Source organism: Sander lucioperca, chromosome 16, assembly GCF_008315115.2.
Source record: "Sander lucioperca isolate FBNREF2018 chromosome 16, SLUC_FBN_1.2, whole genome shotgun sequence".
NCBI lineage: Eukaryota > Metazoa > Chordata > Actinopteri > Perciformes > Percidae > Sander > Sander lucioperca.
Genome location: NC_050188.1, coordinates 29,445,586 through 29,470,737, shown reverse-complemented (window position 1 = coordinate 29,470,737; position 25,152 = coordinate 29,445,586). Strand labels below are relative to the sequence as shown.

At 41.2% G+C, this 25,152-nt stretch overlaps 1 protein-coding gene across 1 annotated transcript in view; it reads right to left on the bottom strand.

The window, feature by feature from the left end:
• Nucleotides 1–25,152, bottom strand: part of LOC116055710 (venom phosphodiesterase 1) — a 45,495-nt gene that overhangs the window by 9,742 nt on the left and 10,601 nt on the right. The window contains exons 7-20 of the mRNA XM_031307709.2: nt 24,362–24,441; nt 23,473–23,592; nt 22,442–22,551; nt 18,414–18,479; nt 18,240–18,312; nt 11,368–11,476; nt 10,051–10,173; nt 9,589–9,620; nt 9,201–9,328; nt 7,663–7,732; nt 6,924–7,011; nt 6,336–6,508; nt 3,121–3,166; nt 2,656–2,810 (exon numbers count right to left, since the gene is read on the bottom strand). Of these exons, the coding sequence (XP_031163569.2) occupies nt 2,656–2,810; nt 3,121–3,166; nt 6,336–6,508; nt 6,924–7,011; nt 7,663–7,732; nt 9,201–9,328; nt 9,589–9,620; nt 10,051–10,173; nt 11,368–11,476; nt 18,240–18,312; nt 18,414–18,479; nt 22,442–22,551; nt 23,473–23,592; nt 24,362–24,441 (1,373 nt within the window). The remainder of the gene's footprint in view (nt 1–2,655; nt 2,811–3,120; nt 3,167–6,335; nt 6,509–6,923; nt 7,012–7,662; nt 7,733–9,200; nt 9,329–9,588; nt 9,621–10,050; nt 10,174–11,367; nt 11,477–18,239; nt 18,313–18,413; nt 18,480–22,441; nt 22,552–23,472; nt 23,593–24,361; nt 24,442–25,152) is intronic.

Below are 25,152 nucleotides of genomic sequence, written 5' to 3'. Positions count from 1 at the left end.
TGGGCTTGCATGTCAACAGATCCATCTCCATGACAACTGAGAAAACTTCATCTACTGATAAAGACTTTGTGAAATGCCTTAAAGCACCAGAGAGCTAGTGATTGGACCCTTGACTATAGTCTGTAGAAAATGGGAACAATCATTACTAAGATACTATATCCACTCATTTATTTTTTACAGTAAAGTGATACTCATATTTTATTAATATACTGCAGATTTTTGATCTTCAAGTGGTTTTTTCCCGTTCATATCCATTGGCTGTTGTATTGGTCCAGTTTTTAGGTGCATCACTTATGGTCGTCTTTTACTCATTGAATGCATTAATACATTGTTTTTTAATCAGTGGCTAGCCCAGCTCCTAGACTAAAATAATGGCCTGCATTTATATATTTCTACCTTACTAGACAAAGCGCTTTACAACTTGCCTCTCATTCACAGCGATGGTGATGGTGATGGCTGGCATGCAAGGCACTGGCCATCGGAAGCAACTTGGGGTTCAGCGTTTTGCTCAAAGACACTTTGTGTGCCAGCTGCACACTGGCTGCGTGGCGTGAGCGTGTCAGCTGCGTGGCGTGTCCGTTTATATTTCGGCTCCCATGCTAACAGGTTAGAGCTTGCACACTGCCTGCGTGACACGCGTGCATGCTAGAAATAGAACCGACGCCTATTTTTCACGCGACACACAAGCGTGTCGGAAGCGTTTCCAGGCAAAATAGAATACGAAAAGATGTTTATATGTCATTTTGACACAAATACATTCAATACATGACATTTTGATGTTTGAAAGTCTCTAGGTTTTGACATTAATGCAGCTCTAAATGTAATTTAAAAAAAATAACAATAAATAATTATCGATTTTCAAATATTGCACCTGTCAATACAGAACGAAATATTCTGTAGCCTATTTTGCCGTCAATACTGCCGACGTTGTCTTTGCTGTAATCAAATCAGTCTATATTTATGTTTAACATGGTATTTCATTTTATCAATGGGAAACATACACGTGTACAGACAAGGCTAGCAGCAGCAGCAGCGCCGCGTCAGACACGTTTCTGGTGTGCAAAGACATAGAAAACGCCACACAGCTGCCACGCAACTGACACGCAACAGAAACGCCACACTCGCTACAACGCCACACGCAGCCAGTGTTGCAGCCAGCTTAACATGCGGGCACCAGGAGCCGTGGATCGAACCGCCAACCATGTGAGCAAAGCATGACCTGCTCTGCCTCCTGAGCAGGGTTCAAAATGAGCACCATTTACCAGCCAAATGCTGGTAAAATATGCAAGTGGCTGGTAGATTTTCTTCACTTACCAGCCAAAAAATAATCAATGGTAAACTTTTGAGTTGCTGGTCAAATTTGAACCTCGACTAGCCATTTGACTGGTGGACCAAAATGTTAATTTTGAACCCTGCTCTTGAGCCACAGACACCCCAATATCTTATAATGTGAATTTGTGTAATTGGTGAATTTGAAAAAAAATAAATGTATGTTTAATTAAATGCACAGCAAACCTGACGACATCTAACTGATTTCTAGTGCATTTCTATTTCTCCGGTTATTTTCTTCCCTGAAATTTACAGATGTGTCTTTGCCTGACAATGTCCTGGCGGGAAAATTAAAATGCCGTAGCTGTTAGTCTTCCCACATACTCTACTGTGATTCCTAAATCCCATGATTCAAACAGGAACCAGCAAACTGTTGATGCATGAACATTACTATCTCATTACTACTATATTTTAATGACAGAGACCCCAGTTATACCTCAACGTGACTCATACGGAACCAGCCAATCATCATGAGTCACAATAAATCTGACGAGTAGTCCACAAGTCCAGTATTTTTTAGTTCTCTTTGTTTGATCGATCTATCTATCTATCTATCTATCTATCTATCTATCTATCTATCTATCTATCTATCTATCTATCTATCTATCTATCTATCTAGTGCTACCATGTGGCCATTTATAAAACACTAATCATAATTAGTGAAATGGTAGATGAAAAAGTTTCCTTAGTTTATCATAATACAAAGATTTATTTTTACCATGTTTAGTTTTTTGCAAAACACTTTTTTACTGCTTTCCTTATATTCTTGCCAACTTCTTGTGGCCTATTAAACATAAACTGCCAGAACTTCTTTCCAAATTTAGATTACACATGCAAACAACAAGTCTTGGTGATCCTGCAAAATGTGATGGTCATTTCAACCAAAAGGTGGCGCTACAGCTAAAATAAACCGGAACCAAGCCAACCAGCTACGGGATGAATAGTGACCATAAAACATTTGATTTGGCACAACATTTTGAAAACGGCAAAAAAGGCAAAAGGTACAAGACTGTGTACAGAAACGATCATAGACAGTCAGTGGTCCAAATCCACTTTTGCTAGTTTGACGGTGGAAAAAAGGGTCCGTGCGCCGGCCGCATGGTTCAAAAGGGTTGTACTGACTGTCTTCATTAATTCATAGGTGGGTTTTGGGCGTAACATGCAATAAACCAATCAGAGATCGTCTCCCATTCCCTTTAAAAGCTAGGTGCGTTTGTACCTTGGCGCATTGCTATTATGATGGCGGATGCATTTGCTATTTAAACGACTCGGGCGCTGAACGGGAAATTGACAACTTAAACTAGGCTGATAATCAAAAAACCTTACTGGCTTGTCCATGGTGAAGGAGCTCCACAGAGGCATCAGCGCTTTGTGGCCGTAGGCGAGGATGAATCCCTCCTGGCGGAGGATGCAGTAAGTCTGGTCACGCTGCAGCATCCGGGGACGGCCAAACAGCATGTGCTTCTTCTCTGCCGCGGACTCTGAAACACCAAAAGTGCACTTCCCTTTACTTTGTCCAATCAGTGGCATTTTGACAAAGCTGGAAATCAGCGGGGAGAAGAATGCAAATGACAACAATTAATTTCAAATATTGTAGAGAAATTTATGAAAGAACACACAAAAGCGGTTTCCTCAAAGTGCATTCAGTTGGGATATTGCAGATAATAATTGAAATAATTGATATAGAATCCAAAAAAATCTAGAAAATAAAAAGACAAATTACCGATCCTAGAGGCATTTTAGGTACAGAAGAAGTTTCTTGAAAGCACAAAGGCCTGCGAACTTGCTCACCTTCTTCTGCTGTCAGATTCAGACGCATGTTGATAGCGTTTCCAATCTAGAGAGAGAGAAAAAACAAAAGACATGTTATTAACGAAAATAAATGGAAGTTATATCTTTTAAATTTAGCACGGTACACATTTACAAAATTAAATGTGATAAAATACAGCATGATATGCTAGCCTGAAAAAGGTGTGGAAAAAAAATGTATACAATAAACTGCATTAATGCGAAAAGTTAAGAATGAGCCCTTGATGTCCATCTTGATGTCATATAAAATCCCTTTTATAACATTAGCACTAACACTAGCGCTACCTACGCTCTGCTTGTGTACTTTGACATGTTTTGGCCCTGTCCAGCTTCCATGCCTCATGGAAAGTTACATTTTCCATCTTGCTTTTTTTTCCCATCTGTCAGAGCTGTGCTTTGTCCTGCGTTGGTATTCATCAGCATTTGTTTCCACAGCTGAGTAATGGATTCATTGAGATTTCTGAATTGTTTGCCAGATGTGATGTCGGTTAGGATCGAAGTCTCACTTTATTTCCATTGTTTGTTGTTTGCTAGAGTTTCCAGGTTATTTTTGATTGGATCCACACATTTAGCCTCTATTGCAGAGATCTTCAACAGGGGGTCCGGGGCCCTAGGGGGTCCTAAGAGTTACAGCAAGGGGGGCCACCAACTTTTTGTTCATTTTTAAAGTTTTTTTTCAAAAATGAAAATGTCTTAACATTGATCTAACATATTATTAGCAAATATAAATCCGCCTTTTTGTGAAAAAAACACACATTGATGATAGGCTTACTGGCCCAATTTAATCCTAAAAAATCACTGTGCCACATGGATTTTTTAACATTAAAACATGATTTATAAAACCATTCAAACAATTATTTAATAGTTTGGTATTCTATGCACTATAGTCACAAGACCCGACGAGACCCGACGGGCTGGGCCAGGTTCGGACAGATATTTAGAAATGATGTTCGGGTTTGGGTCGGGCTCGGTCACATCAGTGCGATAAGGCATTTTTTGTAAAATGGTGCTGCGGCTCCTTTAAGAGAGCTCAGTGTGTGTGTGTGTGTGTGTGTGTGTGTGTGTGTGTGTGTGTGTGGAAAGTGGACAGAAGAGAGCTAGAGAAAGAGGAAGCAGACGTGTAGACGTGACCGGAGCAGAGTTGGTGGAATAACTTTAAGTTTTGTACACAGTGTGTGCGGTGTCTGAAATAAACCCCAGACTGAAAGCCAAGTTCGGACATAAATATCTTAATGCTTAAAATGGTTTTTGCAGAATCTCTAAATATTGGACGTACTATTATGGCGAAACGGTTGGGGAAAATGTCACTTCAAGTGCATGCAACAGCTACTAAAAAACAGAAACTGAACAGGAAGCATGCTCATGAAACAAAAAAAAGACTCATAAACAACCAAAAACCACAGACAACCCATTTTCAGATAATTAAAGACCTAAGAGGTCAACAGTAGCAGCTTCAGTTTGTAATGTCAGCAACGTGTCATTTATTCGTTTAAAGACCAACAGTAAGATCCAAAATTGTACTCTGTGACACAGTGTTATTTTTCGGCAGATAAAACAGGAAATAGTCTTGCTGCTGACAAAAGCACGTTTCCAAGTATGGCACAGATTTCAGAGGCTGATTTCACAAGGATAAGACTTTGGCTTGCACTCACTAGTTGGCTTTTAGTTGGCTGTTTTTTTTTTCTGGGTCAATTAAGCCCAGTCTCCAGCCCAGTCTCCAAGTCTCCCAAAATCTAATTTCAACAGCCGTAATGGCATTTTACAGGGAAAAATTAAGAATTAAAGCAGCTGTACCAGGAAAGAATAATAAATAAAAAGGAAACTACAGTAGCAACAACATCTGGTGAAGCCAGTTGTAAGACATCTATGACTTCTGACTTTGAAAGAGCTTTGTCTGAAAGTAACCCTGGTGAGGTCATGCTGGGTTATCTTGGCTTCACTCAAAGAGCTTGAGAGATGTGAAAATAATTAGATAGAGAGGACATGATGAAAGACACAGTTGAGTTTCATTAAGGAAATTGTAAGATCCAGCATTTTTGTAACTTGACCCACACGTACTGTGGAGTAAAAGTCAGGTTGTCTTAACCTTTTTTATTTTGCATAATAAAAAGACTCATAAGATCCAGCCATCTTCATCCGCTTATGCGGGGTTGGGACACAGTGGGCAGCAGCTCCAGCAGGGGACCCCAAACTTCCCTTTCCCGAGCCACATTAACCAGCTCCGACTGGGGGATCCTGAGGCGTTCCCAGGCCAAGTTGGAGATATAATCCCTCCACCTAGTCCCCCCTTCCTTCTCATAAAATGCATAGTAAATCACTGGAATCCCCCCTCTAAAACCCACAATTGTCAGTAGCTTTAAGAAAGGGTATACACATGTGGTAAATGATGCTTAGAAATATTCAAAAGAAAAACTATGTGAGTCGGTGCCACTGGCCAGCTGGCAGATTCTTTACCATGGAAACACTGCTCTTGAGTCAGTTGTGTGATTGTGAAACTGGCTCCAGGTCTGTTAAGATGGGAAGAGGACGACGTTATGTCTGAGTGCACGATGAGGTCAGACTCTTGTTATAAAATGTGATGGCATTGCCAGAGAGCACTAACCCTCTTTTTTTGGAAAGAAAATTTAATTTTTAAATTTGTCCATACCGAGTTAAGAAAGCAACCATGAATTATTATTATGATACTAAATAAAATTTAATTTAAATTATTATTATTATGGCCACTGTATTAAATCATGATGTTAACAGGAGTGTAATTGCTGGTTAAGGTATTTATCATTCTGTGCTTACTTTCACTTTGTGTTCAACATTCAAACACTAACCCCAAACCCCTAACCCCCAACCCATAACCCCTAACCCTAAAAGCCCAAAAAAAATGAACTCTCTTTTACAGACCTATTTTTCTGTGATGCAGTTACGTCTGTGTCTCATTTTTATAGTTTTAAGTGACTCATTTTTCCTAACCCTGCCTGAGTATTTGTGTTGCGTAAACTTATCTAGTTCCGTTTCACAACGTCACCAACGTGTTTAAAACTTGCAACTGTTACATTAAATAGAACGGTCACATGATTAAACCTTCCACCACAGCCACGTGTGACGGTCACCATGCGGCTGTAAATAGAACGTATCGTCATTGGGGGGAGTCATTGGCAATCGACTTATTCTAAGTAAATGAGGATGTTATGGAAAGTACCCACCAGGGTAGGACAGAAGCATCCCAGGTTGTCTGCAGGGTCAAGGCTGATCATCGGACACTGAGCCGGATCGCTCTGCTCTGCAGGGGGCGCTGGCGTGTAGTAGGGCCGCCTCAGGACATGGTTCATACTGCCGTGGGTCCCGTTGTTGTTAGTGGGAGAGATCTGCATCACGTCTGCATGGAGCAATGAGTGTTGAGTTTAGTGGTCCACACCAGTGTGCGTTTGTTTACTGCAGATGTGTGCAGTCTAGTTTCCCAAAGCTCACTTTTTTTCAGACTGAAATCTTGCAGGACAACAGTAAAAGTAATCAATCGCCGTTTACATTTAGCGTGCTTTACTATAGCTAGCTATGGTGGTATTGTATAGGAACGCAGGTACGGTCGGCGAAACTCCGCCAGATGACTCGCTTCAGCCGGATGAAAACCTGTAAGTTTCCCTCTTTAGCGTTTAGCTTAGCGCCATTTAAACCATAGACGACAGCGCTGATTGGACGAATCACAACAAACCCCAACAAATGACTCTGAGTCTGCAGTTTATCGAGACGCTTACTGCAAGTGGTAACTTGTCAAGAAACACCCGTCCACTCACCACACATGAGATTGTAAAGCTCGATGTTGGAAAAGGGTTCGATTTCAGTTTTGTAGTGAAACTTTGGTCCATAACTGACAAACATGGCCTGCAAGAAAAGAGGGAGGAAGAAACATTGATTTCAGTGCTACAATGGCAATGGTGGCCATGTTTAGGCACAAAAAGGTCAAGATAGTTAAAAAAATATTACAACTTAAGGAATAACTGCAATAGAACTCCGTACAAAGTTTTTTGCCATTGAAGGTGCTCTAAGCGATGTTGGGTGACGGCACTTCTCGTTGACGTCAAACAAAATGAGACTAGCTCGCCCCTCCCTCCTCCTCATCCCGTCCCCTCCCCTTCCCTTCCGTGCTTCTGCGCACTAACCCCCCCAAACCCCACCCCCAACTCCTTCTTCTCGGTTATTGGCTGGAACGCTGGAACACTGTTTGTGTATCTTTCGTGGTGCAGGTTGGCACAGTCTGTTTTTGTTGCGGTTTGTGGAGCCTGGGCTGTCTAGAGACCACGGTTTTTTACAGTGTGTTCAGGGGACAGGCAGCTAGCGGATAGTGAAGAGATGTTTGCCGTATGTGACAAAAAATGTTGTAGCCTAAAAAACGCGTGATATCGCTTAGAGCACCTTTAATTGCAATGATAGAGACATGGTTTCTTAATATTTTAGAGGGAGGCTAATTTTATTTGAGAGACATTACTGCTGATTGCTGACTATTGGAATAATATAGGAATCCTCAGTGCTCACGTGCATGCTCTCAGCATCGTTGTCATAGCCGTGAGCCCCGCCAGAGCAGAATGTGACAGAACCTGGATATCTGTGGGGGACACACGCAAACGCTTTTTAGTTTTTACATAAAAAAATAAACATATCAGTCTCTGATAAAAACTGAAATGCTGAGTGTGCAGAGTGGGAGGAAGGAACACCCTCTCTCTCTGAAATGACCTGTGATTGACCAAAGTCTCCCGCCACAGCTAGACTATCTAATAATAATGATGCATTTTATTTATATAGCGCTTTTTGCAACACTCAAAGACACCTTACAGGGAGTTCCAGAGGGAGGGGGCAGCTATGGAGGAGGCTCTGTCAGCCCAGGTCCTAAAGCCTGGAAACAGAGCCAAGTGGAGGTGCAGAAGTCTAGTTTTCTCTTAGGGCGTTTTCACACCTGTAGTTTGTTTGCTTTGGTCCGAATCGGTTGGTGAGTTAGTAAACTTGGAGAAATTTGCCCTCGGTTGGTTTGTTTTGGTTTGGTTTCACACCTGGAAAAATCCAAGCGTACCAAAATGCGTCATTACAAATCAGGCAAAAACGTCCAGCCCTCTTATTGGTCGGATATGTCTGGGAGCGGGAGCAAGAAAGTAAATACAGTAAGAAGGTCCTGTGTTCTGGTCTAGTGGTCAAACCAGCTCATTTCATTAAAATTATCAGACATTGTTTCGCAAGAGACGTGACTACATCTGCTCTGGTCACCGAGACTTCGCTCTGCTCTGCCGGCGTCTGTCTCCAATTTTAGCAGCAGCTGGTTTGACCACGGAGATACGAGTGACGGACGACAAGCTTGACTGCAGTCTATTTCTGTGATAGAAACACTGCAAGCTGCTACAGTTTGCTGCCCTTCTGCATCGCAGATTGCTAAACACCTGACTACAGGAGACATTAGCTCAGACTTGCGGAGTACGTATAGTTGGTGCGGTTCGAGTACGGATCACGTTCTCACCACATACGAACCGCTCCAGAGTTCGATTGAAAGCGTACCGAGACCACCTCTTCAAGCAGGCCTCGGTACGCTTGTTTGGTCCGCTTTTGGTGCGCACTAGAGTTCAATTGCCACGTTCTCACCTGCCCAAACGAGCCGCACCAGCGGGGCAAACAAACTCTAGTTCGATTCAACCGAACTAAAGGCTGTCGGTGTGAAAATGCCCTTAGACCACTTGAATTACAATATGCTGAAAGATCATTATGGAATTTATGCCCAAGTACGCCAAAAATAAAGTGCCAGAGCTTTAATGCCCGTAGGCCTACGCGTGTTTTCCATGTATCACCATTATGAAAATTAAGTTGTATGTTTCTCACAGTCAACAGTCCTTTTGCTGTCATGTCAAAGCAATGCCTTTTATTACTTTCAGTTATTATGAGTTTGGCCTTTCTAGCTTGTGTGTGTTGTTGGGACTTTCCATGACAGTGTATTTTGTTTGGAACCATCTCTCAATTTTTTTTTTAAAACTCCCGACTACAACTGCAAATAAGAAACAACTAAACAACTGATGGAGGGCAGACATGGATACCTCTCAAACAGCCATTTAGGGTCCACCAGGACGTTGACATCTTCGATGCGGCGGCTGTTGGCAAAGTGGAGGCGCTTTGGCAGGTTGGCCTTCAGGTACGGCTTGATCTTTTGATCTGGCTTCTTACACTGAAATCCCCAGAAACACAGACAAATATCTTTATTTTAAATAGACACATTTTTATACAAGTTCATTTCTTATATTTGGCAAAGAAATGGGGCAGCATTTCAAGAAAACAAACAAACAAAGTCCTTTTCAATGTAGGTTTTATTTCATCATTTTATTTTCATTTTTAGTCATTTCATAAGCAATGATCTCATTTGTCTTGGCTCTCCCATTTCACTCTTAACAGTTCAAAGTTAAACATGTGAGAACATGGAATACTTACAGTCATGTTAGCAACAAGTCCAGCTGAGTCCACTGGAGATGAATGAAAAAAGGACATCAACATTTCTGTTAAAGCCAAAACCTTAAAAAAATAACAATTATCCAATTTAATGTTACACAAAACCTATCTTTAACCATGTTGATACACATGCAGGGTTTATAATCAAATCTGCAGTTGTTCTTATTTAAGACGAGAAAATGATCTACTGCAAGTGTTGAAGAAATCTTTTTACAGACATATAGCTATGAAAAGTAAAGCACTGTATTACTGCATGCACCACATTGTCTGCTAGAGTTCACTTCCCGGGGAAAACAAAAGACGTGTTACATGACGTAGGGTTAGGGTTAGGTTTGGGTTAGTTTACTTTTGACTTTTACTTCTAAATGGAACTCGAATCGCTGTCGCCTGGATTCTCGTTCAGTCAGCAGCATTTGAGTAGGTAGCCTCAGTAGGTTTACTCACGCACGGTGTCTTTGTTTTTGGCTCTGATGCGTCCGAATGCTCCCTCTGTGACCCAGTAGTTCTGGATGTCTCCAACCAGCTCCTGCAGCACTTCCTTCCTGTCGCAGCTCGTGTCCTCCATACCTGCAACAGCAAACCAGCTGTTTTAGTCATCCCTCTTATATTATGCTCCATCACACTGTTGACGTTCTCGTTCTGAGGGACTAAAGAGAATACACCAGTGGTTTTACATGTTATCTCATGAACTCACAAGCATTTTTACACTTCCATTACACTGCAGTTGTTTTTGTGATTTCCATCCAAAATTGGTGTTATTGGTTGTGCACTAGTAAAACCTGTGTACGTGGGATATCAGACAAACAACGGTTTGAGAGTCAGCTGCTAAGTACAGTATCAACCTGTAAAACATTTCTTTTTAACCGGATCCAGGTTCGCTAATTGTTCATCTTGTTCATAAGACATTGCTGAAACAAGATAGAATTTTGAAAATTAGATGCTTTTTCAGCAGAAAATCCCCCAAGCCTGTATTGTCGAAGCTTCCCGAATGAGGAAGACCTTTTCAAAATACCTCCGGCTCAGAACTCGACAGTGTAACTCTTTTGCCAGTTGGTCACTGCAATGGTTCCCAAAGTGGGGTCCAGGAATCCTCAGGGCTCCTTGAGGGGGTTCCAGGGGGATCCCCAGCACAAAGGGGAATAAATTAATGTATGAACTTATGTGTTATTACTATAATTCTGTCCATAAGTAACAAAGGGACAGAATGCATGATTATGTGGGTCATAAGCAATCAGATGGGGGACCCTGGGACAAAATCTTCAAATCACATAGGTCCGTGGTCTAATTAGTGTCAGTTTAGGGGTCCTGGACGTGAAAAGGTTTGGGAACCACTAGTTCCCTCTACGGATTCCCAATTAAATAAATGTTTCAAGTCTACTATTTTCAGAGCAGTCAGAAGGGAAACTTTATCAGGGCCATCATAAAAAGACTTACAAAGAGCATTTAAATACACATTTTATTTACTATTTAATTGTTCTTTGTAATGTTCTGCCATTTCATCATTTTTATGTAACGTAAGGCCAGGGATTGCTGTGGCACCAAAATCTGCCTCAGCGGCCGGCAGTGACTAAATAAGTGGAGCCTATAAATAAAAAACACTTTGGAAGTGAAACTGGATCGGTCACATCATTGCATTGATCGGGTGTATTGTATCAGAGCATCCTTTTCCAACCCACACAATGCACCAGTACATGTATTTGATCCATGACTGCACTGTGATTCATTCGTTTTAAAAAATGCCATCATTTTATAATGTGTTACCGTGATCTGCCACGATGATGATGTTGACGCAGCGGTGGAGGCCAATCTGCTTGAGGCCGTTCATAAGCTGACCAATGATCTTATCCACACCTTGGATTGCTTCAATGAGCTGTGTGAAACAAATGAAACAACCACACACATTCAGCAGCTGGCTAAATAGCTCAATTTTCCTCCATAAAAAGCTCCCATTAACTTAAGTGCAGTTCACTTGAGACACCTTATTAATCCCAATGGGCAATTCATTTGCAGCTTACCCTGTACAGTCAGTTCTGACAAACACTCACCAAACCGTAGTTAAAAATGATAAAGATGCCAGAGGAAACATATTAAAGGTCATATGACATGCTGCTTTTTGGATTCTTTTATATAGACCTTAGTGGTCCCCTAATACTGTATCTGAAGTCTCCTTTATATAGGCCTTAGTGGTCCCCTAATACTGTATCTGAAGTCTCTTTTATATAGACCTTAGTGGTCCCCTAATACTGTATCTGAAGTCTCTTTTATATAGGCCTTAGTGGTCCCCTAATACTGTATCTGAAGTCTCTTTTATATAGACCTTAGTGGTCCCCTAATACTGTATCTGAAGTCTCTTTCCCGAAATTCAGCCTTGGTGCAGAATTACAGCCACTAGAGCCAGTCCCACAATCCTTAGGATGTGCCATTTCTGTGTCTGTAGCTTTAAATGCTATTGAGGAGGAGAGATGGGGGGGCAAGGTGGAGGGTGGGGGTGTGGCCTTGACCAACTGCCATGGGCAAAGCAGAGAAAGGGGAGGTAACCTTTCCCCTTATGACATCATAAAGGGAAGATTCCAGATCGGCCCATCTGAGCTTCCATTTTCTCAAAGGCAGAGCAGGATACCCAGGGCTCGGTTTACACCTATCACCATTTCTAGCCACTGGGGGACCATAGGCAGGCTGGGGGAACTTATATTAATGTTAAAAAAAAATCTCAAAGTGAAATTTTCATGCCATGGGACAGGGACAGGTTACAATAACAAAAATGAAAGCAATACATAAGAGACAATAAATAAAGGCAATAATACAGTAAAAAAACAACAAGTCATATAGTCTATGTGTCCATCATTTAGGATGAGCATTATGTGTTGAGCAGCCTTATAGCAGAAGGAATATAAGACTTGGAATAGCAATTAGTTCTACTTGGAGGCACATTATACCGTCGGCCCGAAGGCATTAGAGAGAATGGAAAGGATGTTGTCTATGGTTGGCTGATAATTGTCTTTGCTTGCTCAGGGAGTCTAAGTCTTTCTGCTTAACCTCTCTTCTTGGAGCAAACCTTTTCTATGCTATTTAGGCGGTTCTTGTCCTTCACAGACAAGCCACTAAACCAGCAGATATAAGAGAAAGTTAGAGTGCTTTCAACAAAAGATTGATAAAAGTTACATAAAATAGTATCACAGTGTATCGGATATAATATGATGTCAAGACATACAAGGATATAAAATATTTTTTTTCTATTCTAAATGATGCACTGCAAAAAGTCGTAGTTTCTTGAAACATTTTATCTCACACCTACTGTAAACACACAGGGAAGCTCCAGAGAAACGAGACAAGCCAGAAACAACATCCAGAAACAATAATATATAATATATAATACTAATTTAGAACTTTCTCAGGAAAACAGGATCCAGATGTTTCAACAGGTGAAAGCATCTGCCAAGAGATGCAGATGTGTCAGGACTAGTTCCATTTGTTTGGTGTAATTCGCAATTTTAGACAAATGAGTGGACGAGATTCTGCAGAGCCTCACGGTTTCATTTGGGACTCTGGAGGGAGATTGGCTGAGTTAAGGTTGGCTCATTCAGGCACATAGTTTAAATTTAAAACTAAGGCAATGTGAGAAAGACATTTGAAAAAGGGGGCTCTCCCTGCCAACTGCCAAAAAGGAAATAGTTTCCCACGGAAGGCTCTATGCTGTGTCAGTATCCGGATGAAGGACACCGAGTCAGGGATCGGAGCAACAGATGAAGGACAGATGAAGACCATTTGAATTTTAAAGTCGAGGAGCTCCCCGCACTACTAAATCATCTGATTCCCTTCCTTCTCCATCCTTCAAATGCTGACTCCAATACCAAGATGTTTCCAACACAGCTGCTTGAAATCCAGTTATTAAGTGTTTCCCCTTTTCTCATTAGATTATAAAAAAGGCAATGGGACTACAATTTTCAACTTCAAACTAATACAATTATTTTAGTGTTAGAAGCTCCTTATGTTCCAAGTTCCAGGTTTTATTTGCTGTTGCGTAGAAACTAGAGCTAAAACTTCAACAACAAATCCCAAACAAAATATGTTGAGAAATGCATCATCTAAACCTGCATTATATGTTTGTGACTGTGTGTGTGTGTGTGTGTGTATGTGTATGTACAATCATCATCCTCATTATCTAATCTTTTTTAGCTCTGCTTACGTTGCCTCACCACTTCAAAGGAGTACCTTACCGAAAACCTATCAAACAACATATCTATATAGAGTATATCTACAAAGTAACAGCAGACCGTTCTCACCCAGAAAACGACCCTTTAGGTAGATTGTGCAAGCTCATAACCACCCATATTTACGTTTGTTGTTACACAGCGAGCTTGCATGGCCATAGTAATTATCGCAGGATCAAATGAGGAAGTCACAAACTGAAAGGACTTTCATTCAGGAGACCAGGGTTCATGATCCGTTTGAAACCAAAAGTCAACGGTCACTTTTACGCACCTTAGTCCAAGACGCAGTTACTTTCTCATTTTAGTAGTTTTACGTGACTCATTTTAAGCCAATCCCTGATCTTTTCCTAACCCTAACTAAGTATTTTTGTTGCCTAAACTAAACTAGTTCCGTTCAACAACAGTAACTACGTGTTTAAAACGTCTGACTGTTTTGTTCAATAGATCGGTCACATTATTAAAACTGCCACCGAGGCTTTGTGTTATGGTCATGGCTAATAGAGGCCGCACTACTCCGCCCAAATGAACCAAAGTTGAATAGGATTAATAAATACTTATACACCAAAAAAATATATAATAATATATAATGAGTATCACACACCAACTATAGGTGTGTCAGATGATCTTCTGACAGTTTTTTCGTTTCTAAAGTTGTCCTTAATTCCTGTGATGTGATGAACTTTGGATCAACACTACTTTCAACATTAGCATTTTTGAATGTGTTCACAGGCATTTTCAAGTGTTCTTTGTCAGTTTGGATGTGTGTGACTCTGCAGCGGGTAGACGTGGACAACACATGATCTCATTATTACTGGGAATAGTCTGTTTGGGTAATTGTATCCATTGTCGTCAGTATTAGTGACCAACTGAAACAAACAAATGAATAGAGACACAGTACAGTCAACAATGTTTGTCATGTTTAGTTACAACTGTAAATGTTGTTTGACGTTGTGTCTGAATCGGCCATTAACCCACATTTTGATTACATTAAGAGGTCACCTTTCTTTCCATGTACACACACAATTAGTTGTATGGTGGAAAGAGATTATCTTAAGTCCTTAGGTTTGATTGGCTCATTGGAGTTCCACTTGACAAAACATGACCCACCTGCTGGGGATTAACAGAGGCCTCTAAACTCCAGTAGAGTGTATGGAGTCGAACAAAAATGTATGTTGTTGTTGTTCTATCATGCAATACTGGAGCGTATTCTAAAATACGGTATCACAGCCTGGTATGGTAACCTGACAGTACAGTACAAATCACAGGTCGGCCGTCAGGTACAGAAAGCTATGAAGATTTTGGGGGTCAAAAACCATCTGTCCCCCCAGACAATTTATGAGCAGTCAGTTATCAGACAGGCACAAAAAATAGTTTCCGATCCGACCCACATACTTCACCCAGAATTTCAGCTTTTACCCTCTGGTAGAAGATTCAGGGTTCCTAAATGCAGGCTAAACTGATATAAACACTCATTTGTGGCTATGTCCATTAAGCTTATCAACACTAACATGTAGGCTGGCTGGGTTGTGCACTATGTCATCGTGCAACAAGTTGGTTATTGGGGTAATGCAATATGTTAGTGCATACAACAGCTCCTTCCAGGCAGCGCTGCCTGGAAGGCACTAGGATTAGACACTGGTTAGGGTTAGGGTTAAGGTTAGGGTTAGGTGCCTTGAAGTCAACGGTCGCAGCGCTGCCTTGAAGTCAGTTAGGCAATGGTTATGGTTATGTTTGGGTTGGGGTTAAGGTTAAAGTTAGGTGCCTTGGAAGGAGCCGTTGGGGGCAAAAAGAACCAACGTCATTGTGTACTGCATAGGCTATGTGGAAATATGTCATTTGTGAAATATGTAAGCTATCTGGGTTGTGCATTATGTCATTTGTGCAATATGTAAGCTATTTGGATTGTGCATTATGTCAGTGCATTGTGTCATTTGAGCAATACGTAGGCTACTGGGGTTGGGCAATATGTTAGTTGTATAATGTCTTATTGTGCAAGGGCTTGAGGGGTTGAAACTGAGTCAAGACCAAGACCAGACCAGAGCGAGTCCCACTGCATGCTGGATAAAATGTGGAAAATGCTAACCATAGGCACTCCTCAAACTGAACTAAAAGATGCACATTCCCACACCCACAGAAAACTAATTAAGATTCTCCATTCTTCTCCATTCAACTCTTTCATTGCCATAAGTGTATCATGAGAAATGCCTTGATAAAATAATCAAAAAGGAATGGAATAAAAACCTGAGTCCTCTTTATCTGAGACAGAGACAAGACCGAGTAAAAATGCGGTTGATAACGAGACGAGACCTTGACGTGACTCAATCTTAAGTACTACAACACTGATTTGCACATTACACGAGTGGCGGCGCCAGGATGGGTCACACATTACATTTACTGAGGAATCCCTGACAAGTCTGCCTGGTCTCCACAAAACACATGAAAGATGCAACACCAGGCATGAGACAGGACTTATTTCCTCCATAAACGGATGTCTGCAAGAAGCTAGCTATCCAAGTTGTTTTTTTTTTGTGCTAATTTGCAGCGAAAAACCAAGAAAGAAAAAGAAAATAATATGAAGGAGAGAATGATTGGGTATACACAGGCAGCAATGATTGCCTGTTCTGCAGAGAGAGTTGGAGGAGAATAAATAATTTTTTCAATGAACGCTGCCTGCTTGTGTTGTGGCTCGACAAGGTTCGTGCTGACATTTCCCTCGCACCGTACCTTGCGCTCTGATTGGCTTAAGGTCGTCGCTGCTGTCATTGCCAGTGGAAGAAAATGTTACAATCCAGGATTTAGCTTGTAAAAAGGGTCCAGATATTTAAACTACAAGTTATCCCTCGGGTGTCTGCGACGGATCGGCTCATCTCTCAAATTGCGTCTTTGAAAATTCACACATAGCGATCTTCGCTCACGGGAGCTAGCGCCAATTTGCCTTTGATCTGAGGCTGTTGTCGCCGATCTCCGAATACTGTCGGCGAGTGAGAAATCAGGGCTAAAATTGGTGCCAAGTTTACCATACTGTATCACTGCCAGGTTATTCATTAAGGCTCATAAAGAGTCTGACTGCTGACACGAGTCTGAATGCTTTATTAGCGATCTCATTAAATCTTTATGGAAATCTTTTATCTGTGGTCCATGAAAGGACTTCAGACCTTTTTTCAGCTATAACGAGACTTATCTGTGATAATCATCGGTAATGGACAACATAAACAAGGCTAATGTGTCTAATATGATAAAGGGATTTGTTTCTGCGCCGTTTAGTCGCATTATTGACAAAGGTGGAAGTCAGGTGAAGTGAACACTAAGATGTGCTTAAAGTATTTACAGAATAGATACAAAATTTAATTGAAAAACAAAAATGTGAGCTTGGGTTTGGGTCTTCATGGATGCTACAAAAGACAACAGTGAAAAATTAAATAAAAGAGAAGTAATGTATATAATAATAATAATAATAATAATAATAATAATAATAATAATAGATTTTATTTATATAGCACTTTACATGGTACTAAAGACACTTTACAATAAAAACCAGCACCTATAGCACATTAAAATCAGATAAGCAATAAAACCAACACATAAAACAAGCATATTAAAAGCAATTAAAAACAATAAAACCAGTAGCTAGCTATCGTTTAAAGCAGCCATATTCTGCTCATTTTCAGGTTCATAATTGTATTTTAAGGTTGTACCAGAATAGGTTTACATGGTTTAATTTTCAAAAAACACCATATTTGTGTTGTACTGCAGTGCTCTCTCTCACTGCTGCAGATCCTCTTTTCACCTGGTCTCTGTTTTAGCTACAGAGTGAGACCTCTTTTCTTCTTCTTCTTCTTCGGTACTATCTTTGATTGCACTGCACATGCCCAGTAGCTCAGATGTAGATCATGTCAGCTAGCTAGCTCCATAGACAGTAAAAGAAAGGCTGTTTCAACAACTTTGGTCAGTTACAAGGCAGGATTAGCTGGGAGACTTCAAAATGAGGGTGCACATGTAAGTAGTTCTTTTGTAGATTATGGTGAACTTGTGTGTGTTGTAGCAGTGCTTTGCTATTGAGAACGAGGTAGCATGCTAGCGTTAGCATGCTAGCATTAGCCATAGCGTTAGCATGCTAACGCTACGAGCTAATGGTTGCGGTTAGCCTGCTCGTTTCAGCTTGTGACGTCACAAGCCGTGCCGATTTTGAACAGCTCACCCAGAGACTGAAGGCAGGACACATTCAGAAACCGTATCTCACTCTAAACAGCATGGGTGGATTTTTTTCAAAGTTTGTATGTGTGTGGAAGCACCAGAGACACAACATAACACCCCAAATCCCAGAAAAAGTGATTTTTTCATAATATGGGCACTTTAACTCACTGATTCATTTCTTTTCTTAGCTCTCGAGTCATGATCTGATCAGTGATCAGGTGAACTTACCCCTCCACTCACAGGTCCGTAGCTGTGTCCAGATTTATCAGGTTCCTCCAGATACAAAGTGTAGAAATCTGGTCTGGAGGAAAACATTTTTAAATTTATTTTTTTTTACTTTAGCACCAAACAAAACTTTATGGCATTTGCCGAATTGCTGTACACTTTATTGAATACACAAACCTTTCACCGTCTGGCAACTGTAGCCACTTCAGCACTGTGAATACTCGTTCTTCAAAAGGCACTTTACTAAAAATACCAAAACAGAGGGAGAGAGATGCGGCAGTGGTGAACATATCTTTTTTTTTTGTCTGAACAAAATGGAAAAAGTGACTTCGCGGCATTTTTTGCGTTTGCTTAAGTTCACACCGAACAGTATCGATGGGCAAAAATGAACAGACAAATCTTTTTGAACTACTCTTTTTAGTGTCCGGTATGTACCGGGGGCAGCCTGTTGAACGTATCAAGTATCTTTTGAATCACCGACTTTTTCCATACATACTGCCCACGCACTCGCTGTTATCGTATTGTTTACACTGTCTGCTTTGGTGGTTCAGTCGCTCAGAACATAGGAAGCGGGACAACCAATGAATGAGCGGGAAGCATTGACTCGAACACGTATACACTAGTGCAGTGGTTTCCCAAAAGGTTTTTCTGCCGGGCTCCCCTTTTGTAGATACAAATAGTGTCAAGCCACCCTAAAAACATGTTATCAAAACTTGCTTGGTTTTGTTTTGGGATGTACAGATATTTGATCTGATTCAAGTCGTGACCTTTCTCTGGCAATGATGGACTCCTTTCCTCTGGTTTGATAACAGTACAGAAGACCTTAAAATGCCCATATTATGAAAATAAACACTTTTTCTGGGATTTGGGGTGTTTTTTTGTGTCTCTGGTACTTCCACATACAAACTTTGAAGCTGTTCAAATCTGCATGGCTTTCTACGTCACTAGCCGAGATGAGGGGCCTAGGGGGCTAACCGTTAGCATGCTAGCGCATTCTCAATGGCAAAGCACTGCTACATCACACACAAGTTCACCCTAATCTACAAAATAAATTGTATAGAACTACTTCCATGTCCCTGTTCTGCAGGTATTCCACGCAAAGTTGGAAGTGTGCCCTCATTTAGAAGAAGTCTCCCGGCTAATCCTGCCTTGTACAGGCTGAAGTTGGAGCTAGCTCATGTAATCCTTACCTAGCTACTGCGCATGTGCGACTGACAACAGAGATGTTACCATAGACTGTATATAAGAATGGACCAACAGATCCCGTTGCTCTGGACGGAGACCAGTGAAGGCCTTTAGAAGCACTTTTCCGGTGAGCGCTGAGCGTTACTGCGCAGCCTCCAACTGAGAGAGACAACGTAAATGTGACGTGAGCAACGTGTCTGAAAGTTGGAAGTCTTCTGGTAGCTGTGCCAAGAGAAATCTCAATCATTCCCAATCTTGCAGAGACGGAGAGTGTAGGTATATGTAAGGAGATAACATAGACACAGGCTAATTATTGCTAACTAAAATGCTAGTTAACATTAGTAATTAAACTTAAACAGCTAATGTAAGTCTAAACTGCCTGCGAGCTTCTCCTGTACTATACGGTAATTCCTCTACTATGCGACAGTAAGTCGCGTGGTTATGACACAATCGTTAGCCTATTTTTACAAAAACGTCTGCTACGGAGCCATAACGTGAGATACAAGGTAATGGAGCCTTTTATACATTGTCGTGTTTCTTTAGAAATAAACAATGGACAAATAGAGTCTTTAAACGCTTCAGATGTAAAGTTATTCGCTGTCAAAGTGACGCCAAAATGAATGGCAGTCAATGGAATGCTAACGGGGGGTGACCGCTTTGTAGCATCAAAATGGCGCGCCATAGGAGATTCGAGCTCTGAAGCAAAGCTTACCCCCTTGGATGTTACAGAAGTTAAGAGGTCTCACTCTGTAGCTAAAACAGAGACCTGACAGCGTGTGAAAGGAAGAGCTGCAGCAATGTGCAGTAGAACATTATGGTGTTTTTTGAAAATTAAAACATGTAAACCTATTCTGGTACAACCTCAAAATACAATTATGAACCTGAAAATGAGCATAATATGGGCACTTTAAGAGCTCTCATTCCAAACAAATTATTACAGGGCTCTTTTGGAGGAAGACTAAGAGACTTTCCTCTGTGCCAGTAAGTGATTATGATTGCTCTCAGTTTGGATAAATGAACTGAAGGAGTAAATACAGAATACTGCTCAGAACTTCCAGGATGTGAATGCAGTAATGGAATACTGGAATCAAAGACAGTGATAAACATGCCTTTATTGAGTGATACTAAAGCAGGAAGGAGTGCCAATGTGCTGACTTTAGGGCATGGGCTGATAAAGAACATCTGTACTTCCAACGAAACTAACGTCCCTCATCCCACACAGTGATAAAAAAAAAATTGTATCCCTGTGTTGCAAAATCAGCATTGTATAGTACTTTATCAGCAGAGATCCAGGTATGACTTTATTACTTTGATAGTACTATATGTAATATCCGCAGGCCTGTATCAGTGCATTGCCCTTTTATTAATATTGTGTCAACATCTCACTTGGATCAAAGTTTAAAACATGTTAAACACTGAGCTTGACATGTATTTACAGCATTTTATGAACGCTAAATCCTAGCCAGTTCTCTTTTCTTTATTTACAGTAGACACATCTAAAGCTTTATTAAGTAAGTTCAAACAAATAGTTTCTGAACTACTTTTGTTACTGTTAGTGATTTGATCGGGGACTGACCAACTATTGCAACATCTGCCATACTTACTTAAGGGCAGGGTTGGTAACTATTTCCAATATACACTTTTTTATATATCGTTTGAGATGGTCTTTACACCCCGACTGCAATAAATAACTTCTGGGCTCTGAAAAAGGAGAAAAAAAGATCAGTCACCTGTAGCTGCTGTGATCCTGTTAAAAAAAAGCCCACCAATCACTGCCTCGCGGTCCGCTTGGAAAGAACCAATCAAACGCTTCCTCGCCCCGTGGCGCGTACTCTACCCCTCCTGTGTACGAGCCTGAGCTCAATGCGCTTCGCCGCCACGTTGCAAACAGTGATCATACATTATTTGTTTGAAACATTCAGTATGATAATATTAGGTGTTTGCTTACCGGTGAATGAGACAGGAAGTCGTTTTGATGAGAGAAATTGCGGACTTTTCTGCGCTCTGCTCTGACGCAGCGACGCAGCGGTGCTCGTGCACGTCTGTGTGTGGGTCGCAGCCCAGAGGAGATGCCACTTTCAAATCTTGCTAGCTTTTACCACATTACCACCTCTGCCTTTACCATGGAAAGAAACGGTGTTGCAAGATACTAGTTCTCACAATGACAGTGAATTGGGTAATATTTTTCTAAGGAAATAGTACATTTCGCATTCCTTTTTCTCACGCATGTGCCAACAACAAGCCAGTCATAAGAACGTTCTGTTTGAAAAGCAAGAGATTTTATTGAGCGTTTTAAAAAAACATCAGTTCACTCTGTGCTGTTTAAACAGTTTTCATTGTTGACTGGGGAGCTACAGAGATGCTGGATGGATTACTAAACATCCGACCACAAAGAAACATAAAACAACTACAAAGCGATGCAAAATAACGAAAAAAAAAAAGCAAAATGGATGGATGTCTGTGCCCGGGGGCCAATTGTCTACAAATCTGCCCATGGCAGTGACGGCCAGGAGGAAAGACAACTGTCTGACCAGCGTATCTGCAACACAACACCGCCGCGGGAAGTGTGTGCTGAGATTAACTGAGGGTATACTGTTATATCACAATGTTGGCCTTTTAGCAAAATAAACTGTGTTAACCTGGTTCCATGAACATGTACAGATGTGTAAACTATATACTCAGCTTTACCGCTATTGGATTTTGTTATTAGGCATGGGGGGGGGGGGGGGCAAACTATATAGAGCATAGAGTCGCAATATTTTCCGTCGCAATGTGGTGTATCGATACACGGACGCGAAGTATTATATAAATTGCACATGAGAATTTCTCAGACTTCAAAAAAAAATTTTTTTTAATAATTATATCTAAAATTGCCACGTTATACTGTATGGGACATTGCACTGCCTGTTCTTTTGGTATTGGTGCACAGCCAGTAACTTTGGAGACCAGGTAATCATCCAGCAGGATCTCCTATTCTGGTTTCCCAGAATGCTTTTGAAACACAGGGGTGTCGGTCTTACCCGTTGTAAGGTTGGTAGATGTTGGGAAAGCTTCCGTTGATTTTGACGTCTGATCCTGGCCAAAAGAAAGTCCCAGACTTCAGCCCCTGTTGCTTCGCTGTGTGCCAAATCTACAAAGACAAACAGCACAGATCCACACAGGCCAGGGTCTCATTATACAGTCTGCCTTCTACAAAATCTCACCAATTATGACAGTTTTATTCAGTGGTGTCAAAGTCATTTTAGTTTAAGGGCCACGTACAGCCCAATTTGATCTCAAATGGGCCGGACCAGTCAAACCATTGCATAATAACAACTCAAAATGTGTCCCTTTCCGCAAGTGTCAGAGGGTACAAGTACATAATGAAAAATCTTTTTACAAACAACTCATTCTCACTCCCAGCACGTCAAAAAGAGACGCTTGGTCAGGTGCCTTCGTTTGTTACTGACGCAAAGAGTCTCCTTTAGTGTCTAACCCTTTGGCTTGAAACAAGCTACCGCAAACCGCTGATTAGCTTATAACGCTAGTCGTCAAACGCCGAACGCCGTGTTCGAGCTATGTTACTGGTTACTGGTTGCACGGCGTTCGTCGTTCGACTGGCCGTTTTCCCAAGATGGCGCCTGCCTGTATACGTAAACGCTACTGTCTTTATAATCTTTTTATAGTCTTTTTTAATAAACTGTCTGTAGACTTACAAAGTTCTCAATGCTTCGGTTTACATGTAGGGACCCTCATTACGCTACCGTGGAAGTGTGGTGCTATTTTAGTGGTATAGAAATAGAGATTTCTTTTTACTTTTACCCTCTGCCCCGAAGGCTAGCGTTATAAGCTAATCACCGGTTTGCGGTAGCTTGTTTCAAGCTAGAGACACATTGGATTAGCATGAAAACATATCCCAGAGAACGGTCGACTAGGTACACATACGTTATTAACCCCTAGGTTCATTTTGCGCCGGAACTGTCCTTTAACTGACATGCGGCACAAGAGCGGGACAGTTAGGTTTAGGAAAAGATGGTGGGTGGAGTTCTGACTCAAACTGAACCAGACTCACAGGCTGTCCGAGGTACCAGTCAGGGTTGTCTTTCTCAGGACTGGACAGACTGAAGGTGGCGTCAAACACGGGGTCGTACATAGTGTTGTCAATCAAACCGTTGGACTCTGGATAGAGACCCTGAGAGGATGGGAGAAGAGAGGAGAGGAGAGGAGAGGAGAGGAGAGGAGAGGGTGTGACCGTTATTTGGATAGGAACCAGTTTCTCAATGGAATACATCTGTAGAAGTTGATTTGTGACGGATTTGTAAGTCAAAGTCACAATGGGGAAAAAAAACTAAATAGAAAAAGCTGCAAACAAGCTCTTAGTCAATAAAAGTAAACATGTTGTTTCTCTGAGGGGAATTCCCTGGAAAACAGAGACTTTCTGTCTGACAAACAGCTTTAGTTTGACACTCAACAGCATCTGAGTGTGCACTTCTTCGCTTGTGCATACATGCTTCATGTCTATGAAAAATACTCGCAAGGTTTAACATGAATCAACCTAGAGGAACATGTTGTTGTTGGAGACAGTTCACCCCAAAAATGAGATACTACATCTGAAGGGGCGATCCTTCCAATAAATTCAAAACTCAAAAGTACATTGTTGAAAAAAGTTTGAAAACCACTGCCTTAAGCCACACTGGGAAGGGCAAATTAAAGCGGCTGAGCTTCGCAGCTCTCCAACAATGACATAACAGTAATGTTTTTACTTGCAATTCAGCTACAAATGATGCATGTAGGGTTAGAGGTTAGAGAAAAGGTTTTTTTTAAGCCACATTCCTATAACTTGAAAACATAAAAACCACCAAAAATCTAAATGGGAGTTTTTCACAAGAGCTTCCACATATGTATGGAATGTGCATACTCTACAAGCTCATCTATGCATACTGTATGATACATGTCTTTACCGTAACAATGGTGTAGTGATTGGGGAAGGTCTTGCTGGGAAAGGCTGCCTGCATGTACGGTGCCGAGGTTCCACACTCCTCTGTGACGTGAAGAACAGAAGACAAACCACATTAGCTGCTACTTCCTCTGAAGACATCTTCATCTTCATTATAGGGGCATGTGCGTCAATCGCCTGATATGCCCTACTACACGTGGCGTTACCCAGTTCAAATGTAAGGATGTGCATCTATTGAAACTAGCAACATCTGTACACATGGGCTGGGTAAATTCATTATAGAGGACATGACACATAGTTATTCTTACTTACACACAGACATTTGCACACACATTGAGTACAAATAAATACAAAGATAATTTTAGAGCTGGATGATGCATGAGCTCTGCACAGTATTTACAAAATGAATCCTGACAAAGGGATGATTCAGCTAGGTTTGTTTGGTCTGGAAGACGTTTTTATCTCTCATTCAAGAGGCTTCTTTAGTTCAGGGACTTCACCAAGACATGAACCATCTTCGAGGCCAAATAACAAACTCATTTGACTAAGTGTTTTTCAAAAACATCCAGGTCCTGGTAATGAGAATCTTACCGGTCACTGGAGAGCCCAAAATCGCGAGATGGCAGAGCAGTTTTGAAAGCCCCGTGAAGAAACGCTTAGAATAGTCGAATGGTAGTAGAATGAAGTTGAATTAAGTTTTATTTCCCCCCAGTTGATTTTCACAATTCTACTGAGTAACCAAAGACTGCTCGAAAGGAAGCAAATCTGAATTGTTCAGAACTGGCCGAAATACAA